Consider the following 9,607-nt stretch of genomic DNA (forward strand, 5'->3'; position numbering starts at 1 on the left):
GTTGGCAAAGAACCCTGTGTATCATGCTCGGACGAAGCATATACAGCTGCGATACCACTTCATCAGATTAACATTGGAAGATGGGGGGCTAGTACTCGAGAAGATCGCAGGCAGTTAGAATCCAGCTGACATGTTGACGAAGTCAGTGCCATATGACAAACTGAAGTTGTGCTCGTCTTCAGTTGGACTCCTCGTCTGATGAGTTGAGTTGCCGCTGTAAAATGGAGACACGTGATGAGATTAGTCTCAAAGTGGGAGATTGTTAGAGGTGTAGAGCCTAAAATAATAAGAGTGAAAAAAATCCCACATGAGAAAGGGAAATCAACTTTGTGAACTCCAAAAGTGTATAAATAATGGTCTACACTTATCCTACAAAATTATCACAACACGACGAACCATCAAATACTGAAAGGTATTGCAAAGTGCCTAAAAAATAAGACAGGAATTTCAAAAGAATTCATGAAAGTATTTAAAGAACCTAAAAAAAATACTCTACAAAGTGAAATTTTCAATCTCCTTTGAAACTGCTTTTGCTCTAAGGGAATTTTTCAATCCTGAGCTTCGAAGTCTAAAAACCCCACGTACAATCTGCTCCCAACACCGGTTCCGAGCAAAAACTTCCATGCACTCCAAGTGGGTTGTAACGCTAAATTGTAGTCTCGCACGGATGTGTAACATTCTGGGCTATGTCGTCGTGTAGAATGTTGCAGAGAAGACAATGGCGGTCGAGTAGACTTCCGTGTTCTTTACGGCACCTCTCTACTCGGTGTCGCGATCGGAACTTTGCTCCCCAGAAGGAGCAAAAGTACCTATCTTTGACGGGATCGCCCATGGCAGATATTTGGTACCCCGGGTTCGTCGCCGTGGTCGTCATTGCCTCTGTTACTTTGCCCTTGTCCAACGTCTCCATTTCCGTTACTGTTACCATTACTGTTCGCTCCAGCGATTCCGTGTCCAGCTTCGTTGTCGCCGGGCCGTTCGGCCCTGGTGTATTCATAGATTGCCGGGAATTTCGATTGTCCCTAATATATTCATAAGTTAATTATGATAAATGACTACTATATAAAAATAAATAAGATGTGTTTGAAATTAGCTTAATAGAGACGGTGCCCTAATAAACTATATGCATAAAACAAATATATAATTCTTACAGAAAAATAAGAAAGTCATATACCTAGTACCAAAAAGAGAAAAAATAATTGAAAACTAAAACGTACTAAATAAAATTATAAACATAACTAAGTTGTAAGCATGGTTTTTAAAAGACGTAACAAAATGGGTTTAAAAAAATGAACTACTATGATACAAGAAGTAGATCAGAGGAAAATTTGAAGAAATGAAAAGCTAGGGTTTGCAGGGCTGTACGTACTTCGGCGTCTCTAATCGCAAGCAAGAACATGTCATTGATCACCGTTGAGCGATCTTCTTCCACTTTCAGGCACCCGATCGCCGCCACAACCTTGCGAATCTTTCGATGAAGCTCCTCCCTATCGCTCGACGACTCTATGATTAGGGCAAAGTATCGCGTCCCGAGAACGAAATCTGCGAGCCTGATCGGAATCTCTTGGCCAGGCTGTGGGATTAGCCACTCGTTGAGGCTCTTCCAAGCTCTCTCACGACCTCTCTCTGACTCTTCTCTCCAGACCCACGAGAACTGCTTCACGGCCACGGAACAGTCCTTCGGGGGCGAGAAATCGGAAACCCAGCGGTGGAACGTCTCTTTGCATTGGTCGAGCCTCTCTTCGAGTCGCCGGAGGAACGCTAGAGATTCCTCCCAGCTCTTCCCATAGGCGTCGAGATAGTCTTCGTATTGAGGAAAATGCTCGGTGAGCAATGAACGGTGGAGTTTTTTTTATTCTCTATGCTCGGCTTGTAGAGCGTTGAGCTCGTCCACGTCAATGAGCGCCGAACTTATCTTTTTGAGCTCTTTGACCGACAATTCTTGATCGATATATGCCTTTCAAGAAAATGACACGCACACGGCTGATAAGAAAAGAGATTCAACTGAATTGCACAAAGTGTTTTCGTTGTTTTCTTTCTTTCGATGAGCTACGTAGTTAATATGTGATGAGAGAGAGAGAGAGAGAGAAGAGAAGAGAGTAAGTTGTCTTGTAGGATATCTCGCGAGTGAGTTGCATCGTAGTTGTCTTGCGGTCGGGAGTTATATGCGTGAGGTACACGACGCGCCGATGGTATTAAACTCACCAAGGGTCGCGATAATCTCTATGAACTCACGCTGAAGAATTTGTTAATGCGTGTTGCCGAGAACCATTACGGGACTATCGGAACGATCTTTGATCTTTGATGGGGTCTATGAAGACGTAGCACACCGATAATTGCTACAAGACCATCGGCCATGAAGGCTTGCCGATAGTCTTTGTCATGGCGAAGGTTCAGAGAACCCATTTCGCCAAAGATTCAAGGTGGTTTGAGCTCGTTGAAGGTCTTCATAGACGATATTTTGAGCTTTTCAAAAGCACGCCGATAGCTTGGCTTGCACGTTGCACCTTGTTGGCACTTGGCAGATGGTTTTGCATGGAGGTTTGACGAGACTTGCGTACATGCAGTGGCGGACCTACCTTGTAGGCCCAAGAGGCCTGGGCCCCCCCCAAAAAAAAAAAATTCAAGCTTAAAAATTTTTTTTTTTTTTTTTTTTTTTTTTTCCCAGCCAAAATTCAGTTTTGGCCCCCCCGCCCCCCCGCCGCCCCCCCCGCCGCCGGAGTCTGGATCCGCCACTGCGTACATGTATATATATAATTATGTATACATGTTTTCATATACATTCAATTTCCTTATATTCACGTATAAGTTATAACATTATTCCACACTTTCACTATATGTACGTATATATATATTTGTTAATGCATGCATTATTTACGTAAGCATTTCTCTTATACTTTATGTGTGTGTGTGTGTATATATATATATATATATATATATATATATATATATATATATATATATATATATATATCCATGCATACATTTATATATGCCTTTTTTTAATCTTTGCATCAAATTTTCTTTTTTGTTTTGCGGGTCAAGTTTCGGGTTTGTCTTGAGCGTTTAATTCCAAAGATCTTGTAGGCTTGTTTTGTCATTTTTGTTCTCAGTGTCGTCGTTTTTACATTGCGAAACAACGGCATAGCACAACGTAAAAAATGAAACTATATATAATATTAATATAAAAGTTGTCTCAATTACCGTATTGATTTTGATGATTAAACTTGAGATCTTCATATCTTACAAGAATATATCCGTACCTGTTCAAATTACAGTGTAATTTTTTAATTGGAGTGGACCATTTTAGATGGATTTGAAAGGCCAGATTAGAAAAATATAGTTTAAAATCGAATTTGTTAATTTAAAATTAGTTGTCAGATCTAGTTTACTGTTTTTTAGTATTTGGACTGTCCTAATTATTATGATTACATTGTTATACAAACGTACCATACAATATTTCAATGAGATATATAAATGATATTTACTTTTTTTTAAGATCTTTTGTAAAAATTATACAAAATAGCTACTTAAATTAATTGATAAAGAAATTAGTTAAAGTTTCAAATTTTTAGTAATATAGCCAAAATTACGCTGTCAACAAAAATTTTTGACACAAAATTTAAATTTTTGGACGATTATTATAAGTAATTTATCATTTAAAAAAAATTAATTCTAAGTTTTTTTTTTCGAAACTTTATTATGACAGATTTGGACTATTTCACAATTTTACACAAATCTTAGGCAAATTCATTAGTAAATAGTCTATTTAGTCAAGTCACCCTTTTTCAATCTCATGTTATTAGTAAATAGTCTCATATTTCAAACTGTGTCACGTTGTTTCTCAAAATTCGGCTATGAAAAGACCTTAAAAAAATATCGGCTACGAAAAAATGGCATGTCGTTTTGGGAAAGCCGTCATGCAGTCAATGTCGTTTGGTAGCTTAAATTATCTCTGCACTTTTCCGGCGGAATTTCTAAGTTCTTCTCTTTTTTTTTTTTTTTCTTCCTCTTTTTCTTCTTCATACCCAAATCCCAGCTCTGACTCTCTATCCATTCACTCATTTCTCCGAAGACTCTTGGAGAGCTTTTGTCGATGGTTCACTATCTAGGAACACTTCGACCTTCTTCTCTCGTCTGTTTCGCTCCTTTCAGACGCCAATTGCTCTCATTCCCTTCCCGTAGCTCTGCGATTCCAATTCCAAACACTCGATTTCCATTCGCGCGGGTTATTCAAGCTTGCCTTCGCTCTGGTGAGTTCTCTCCAATGTTTGAGCTTTTTGCTGAAACTTTTTATGAAACTTTATACGAAACTTCTGGCTGATTCGATTCAGTTTATGAAACTTTTTTTTTTTTTTTTTTTTTTCTGTTTATACGAATGCAATGCGTTGATAAATAAATAAAACCTCACATAGTTTATACAATTACCATATCTCGGAATGTATTCTATTGTATCTGCAACAGTACTGATGAGGTATCGCTACTCACTAGTTAGTTGGAAATGACAATACTATTAGTTTTCAGCACTGAACTCAGTAAAGTGACCTTTACTCATCTGAGAGTCTTGATAAGGTCTGGTAAAATTCTGGATCCTCATCTGTAATTTCGCGGCCTCGATTCGTTTGTAACTAATATCCTCGACCAGAATTGAAACCAGGCCGAGTGATCGAAACCAAAGGAAAGAGAGAAACTACCTCTAGCTCGGCCATTGAATTAGCAGCCTTTGCCTCTGTTGAACGAATAACCACCGTTGAAAGAGCCGCTGCTATTTAGAGTGAAATTTTGACCTCGTGTCCAATTAGCACTGTACTGAGGATTTTACGCGCGACAAGGGCCATAGGAAGACGGGATTGTGCTCAATTCACCATAGGAAAATCTGTAGAGTTCGTTGATTAGAAGTTCTTGATTCGGCTCTCTGGAGTAATGACTCGATTTCGTCGACAGTGTACGGCTCAATTCTTGTGTCGATTGTGAAGTTCTCGTACTCCAAAGGCAGATAAAGATTGCTTCAACAATGTAATCTTTCACTGACATTTCTTCCCCTACAAGAGCAAGACGATTTATAACATTACGAATCTTCAACTGTTAATCGTTGATGTACAAAGCACTTTTCTTTATGTTTTGGACCTGAGTCTTGAACTGTGAGACCTTGGCTCGAGCTTGAGATGCAAAATAGATCTCCGGTGTTTCCCAGATTTGAGCCGATGTATCTCACGACATGATGCGCGAAGGAAAACTAAGCCGTAGAATGAAGGAAACAAGATGATCTAGCCGGTGTTTTCCAGATTCGAGCTGATATTTGGCAGATTTGATCTCCGGTGTTTGCCATATTAACTTTCTCATTGATGAAATTATGCCAACCAATATTACAAACTAATATCCTCTAAGATTGTTGCCAGCTAAGCATTATTACTCGAGGATATAATAGAGGGATAAATGGAAGCTGATAACAGAAAATAACCAAACGACAATGAACTCTTCACAAATTGCAAATTTATTTTTGTACAGTATGCACTTTGTTTATTGTAGTTTAAATGAGCAATGTGGTTTGTCACTTTCCAATGCCTTTCAGATTATGCTACGGAAAAAAATTCTAGACCCGAGTCACAAGATGGCAAATCGGAGATCATATTCCTGGGGACCGGAACTAGCGAAGGAATTCCCCGAGCCAGTTGTCTCACAAACCCGTTAAAGACGTGCGAGGTATAGATTTAGACACTAGTCCAATATGCCGTAGTTTTTAATTCCCCCTTGAGAAAAGTGCGATTCACTTGTTCAATGAGACTAATCTTTAAAGCTTTCAGGTTTGCTCAAAAGCTGCAGAGCCTGGCAATAAGAATAGAAGACTTAACACGAGCATCCTTATTCGTTATCCTTCATCTTCTGGGCAACGCAACATTCTTATTGATGCTGGAAAGTATGGTGATGTACAATTTTTTAATTTTTATTTTTATTTTTTTATGATTCGTTTTCTATTCTGCAGATTCTTCTACCACAGTGCTCTTCGATGGTTTCCTGCATATGGGTTAGTTATAATTTTAGTTGAATACCTATCTTTTAGCCTACATCAAATCTATTTACTTGCTATTCCTGTGTGTTACCTGATCTGGTATGTGGTGATTGATGTACAAGTAATATACCACCCTGTGGGATAGTTTGATGATATAACATTATTGCTTTGCACTGTTCAAAAAGCCAAATTATCTTTTTGCTGGACATCTGCCTCTATGCAAATTCTCTGATCTATCTTCAATCAGATGTTGTCTTAAATGAGTTTTTGCCTCTTATATTAAGTTATTCATCGCATACCTATCGTATCCCTTTTGTGACGTGTTGTATTTCTGTCAGGCTAAGAACAATTGATGCTGTTGTCATTACTCATTCCCATGCCGATGCAATTGGAGGTCTGTGTCATGAAACTTAGTGATTATACGTGAAGATAAATTCTCTTTCAGCATCAATTTCAGACACTATATACTTCTTTTTCCCCAGGACTTGACGATCTTCGTGATTGGACAAACAATGTCCAGCCATCTATTCCCATTTACGTGAACCAGCGTGATTTTGAGGTCCAAAAGCTGAAATTTCAAGTCATCGACCGTAGTATCTTCTATGCGGTCTTTAGAATTTACCTTCCCTGATGTTTAAATTTACAGGTGATGAAGAAGACTCATTTCTATATAGTTGACACAAGTGTGGTTATACCCGGTGCTGCCGTTTCAGCGTTACAGTTTCATGTTATAGATGAAGACGAATTTACTGTTCATGATTTAAAGGTCAGCCATTTATCCTTGTCAGACTGTTCATGTAACTCCCGGATAGCAGCTTTAGCCATTTGATCATACATGATGGAAAGCAGCTCATTTCTTGACTATATGTTTGTTTTAGATTACCCCGCTACCTGTATGGCATGGTTCTGGTTACCGCTCCCTCGGTTTCCGTTTTGGTGATATTTGTTATATCAGGTAAATGATTGCTCATTGCACTTGATAAATCCTTGGCAATGATAAACAAATACAATTAATGATTAGAAGAATCCTTTTTTTTAATAACCGTGGTGTCTAGGTCAGACCCGACTAAAATCCACGAGGCCCCGACATTATCGACCGGGAGACTACCCCTAGTGGCCCTTGTTGTTTCCACGGGTAATCAAACCGGGGTTTCACAAGGTCCCAAGAATTTCGCTTTCCACTTGACCAACCCTATAAATAAAAAATTAGAAAGAATAAATTATTTGAAAAAGGCCATGACTGCCCTTAAGTAAAATTATAGTCAAAACTATTTAAATCTTTAAAAAAAATATATATAGCTCAACTCATGCCTAACTCTCCCTTACTAAGGCACAAGGCCCTTGTCTTTGTTTGAACTGTTTTCTTAATCACTAGATAGTTATTCTATAATTTTATCGTAGCTCTCCCTAATAATAATAATAATAATCGTACAGGCTATCATCAGGATTATGCCACTAACTTATCTATATTTTCTTACGCAGCGATGTTAGCGAAATACCCGAAGAAACATACCCTCTCCTCAAGGATTGTGAACTCCTTATCATGGTGATTCCTCACCCAAGAGATTTTCAATTGTCATGTCCTTATTTAAACTACACAATTCAAAATGTTTAATCGTAATCCTTTGCTCATCAGGATGCCTTAAGGCCCGACAGATCATCTGCGACACATTTTGGACTTCCTAGGGTAAAAACTTTGATGATCACTAAACTTTGGCATATTTTTTTACTCTAGATAGTGATTTTAGCCTTGATAATTAAACTTTGATGATCACTAATTTCCATATTAGGCATTGGAGGAAGTGCGAAAAATCCAACCAAAAAGAACACTCTTCACTGGTATGATTTAGCGTAGTTGTGGGATTTCTTATTTGATTGGTTTGGCTCGTTGGCATTGATGGTTCAATGTAGCATTGTAGTCTTCAAAGCTCTTTTCTTGCGTAACACTCATCCTTTTCTTTTTTTTTTGTCAAGGAATGATGCATCTTATGGATCACGAAAAAGTGAACAGTTATCTTTCTGAATTGTTGGAGTCGGAGGGTCTCGACGTACAACTGAGCTACGACGGGCTTCGTGTACCAGTAACTCTCTAAGCCAACTTTGCCTTGTGTTCTTCAGCCGATTATATAAGGCATTCGATTTTCATTTCTAAAATTTAATGGCTGGTTTCCCTGATGAAGGATGAGAGAATGATAATCAGGTTTGAAATCACCCTTATATTCTTTGTTGTTTGTCAAGTCACAACTCAATTTTACTTGACAATCCATTCTTCCTGAAAAATAAATATGATTTTGAATTGTTAATGGAGTCAAAATAAACTGACAGTGCTTAACTGAGCAGTATTTAGCTTCGATAAACATCCCACATTGTCCAGGCATACTTTCTGGACATTGGGAAATGAGAATATCTTTATCTTCTGAGTTCATTTCAAAGTGAAGGAAGATTCATGGAAGAAAAAAGTGAATAAAAAAGTCATTGAACTTTTTTTTGGGGATTCATTGAGACCAAGTTGTAGTGGACAAACTACATGCGAATATATCAGTACAAAATCAAGAGTGGGATTTGGTAACATGGGTAAGACTGTAATTTTATTTTAAACGAATTACTTGACCTACTAATTCTATTTATTATTAATCTATATATATATATATATATATATATATATATATATATATATGAATAACATGGTGAGACATCAAATTAGGGTGATGTATAAACTTTGTCATTTATCATATTCCATTGGATTTGGCTTTCAATATGTAGTGACTTTAGTGTCTTTACTCTGGGTTCAGAAACTTATCCAATAAAAAAAACGAAAGAAAAACATTCTCTTTGAAATTTAAAGTAAAACAAAGAACAACACCAAATCACAACTTTTTTCTCTATTACCGTTACTCATCTATCTGACCCAGACATAGGACTACCGACCACAACACACACACACACACACACACACATATATATATATATTTATTACACTGGGATTGGAGGTTTGTGCTTGTTTTTGCCATGGTTGAGTAAAAATAAAACATTTATTTTTTAGTTCTTTCCTCTGTCTCGTATTTGATGACCATGCTTGTGGCTTTGGGCTGAGAGGCGAGTCACCATCTGTGTGGGCCCACAAAGCAACCCTTGAGTTGAGGGCATGGAAGAGGAAAGAGAAGTGGGGCCCAGTGGGCCCAGAGAAATTGAAAGGTGTCTGTGTCAAACCCCAAAAGAGAATTTTGCTTCTTCTGATGAGCCCTCAGTGTGGTCTATGTGTGGACTTTGTCCACCGTAATAATCGCTTCCTTGTCGCTATCACCTCTGTGATTTGGCAATTCCACATCATTTTGCATGAGCCCGTTCCATCGCCTCCAATCATGGACGTACACGTGTCCCAAGTGGGGTCAATGATGGGTCCGACACGTCCCCTTCACGAGTTGGTGATATCGCTGACGACAGTAACATTAGAATTAACCTTCGTGAAGTGACCATTTTGCCCTCGTCAAACGTCCATTATTTGCAGCATTTAAGTTGTATTATTATAAGTAATTAAGCAATTATTAGGTTAAGTGATAGTTACTAATGGAGCTATCAGAAAGATAATTAACTAAA

At 38.1% G+C, this 9,607-nt stretch overlaps 1 protein-coding gene across 1 annotated transcript; it reads left to right on the forward strand.

The window, feature by feature from the left end:
• The first annotated feature begins 4,000 nt into the window (after nt 1–4,000).
• On the forward strand, nt 4,001–8,554 carry LOC149385759 (Metallo-hydrolase/oxidoreductase superfamily protein). Its single transcript, XM_089625882.1, has 12 exons — nt 4,001–4,253; nt 5,573–5,703; nt 5,805–5,917; nt 5,984–6,025; nt 6,349–6,404; nt 6,493–6,569; nt 6,657–6,776; nt 6,889–6,965; nt 7,493–7,556; nt 7,647–7,697; nt 7,801–7,849; nt 7,985–8,554. The coding sequence occupies exons 1-12, from the start codon at nt 4,097–4,099 to the stop codon at nt 8,101–8,103; spliced, it is 1,056 nt and encodes a 351-aa protein (XP_089482008.1). The 5' UTR covers nt 4,001–4,096; the 3' UTR covers nt 8,104–8,554.
• The last annotated feature ends 1,053 nt before the right edge of the window (nt 8,555–9,607 follow it).

The sequence above is a fragment of the Urtica dioica genome, chromosome 9 (assembly GCF_054948205.1).
Source record: "Urtica dioica subsp. dioica isolate 48M chromosome 9, U.dioica_male_clone48M_v1_H2, whole genome shotgun sequence".
Lineage (NCBI taxonomy): Eukaryota > Viridiplantae > Streptophyta > Magnoliopsida > Rosales > Urticaceae > Urtica > Urtica dioica.

Excerpts from the sequence above, each read along its gene's own strand:
- LOC149385759 (XM_089625882.1), top strand. The coding sequence starts at position 4,097 with ATGGTTCACTATCTAGGAACACTTCGACCTTCTTCTCTCGTCTGTTTC. Across the intron at positions 6,026-6,348 it reads CGATGGTTTCCTGCATATGG|GCTAAGAACAATTGATGCTG; the intron begins GTTAGTTATAAT and ends TATTTCTGTCAG. Across the intron at positions 7,850-7,984 it reads AAAAAGAACACTCTTCACTG|GAATGATGCATCTTATGGAT; the intron begins GTATGATTTAGC and ends TTTTTTGTCAAG.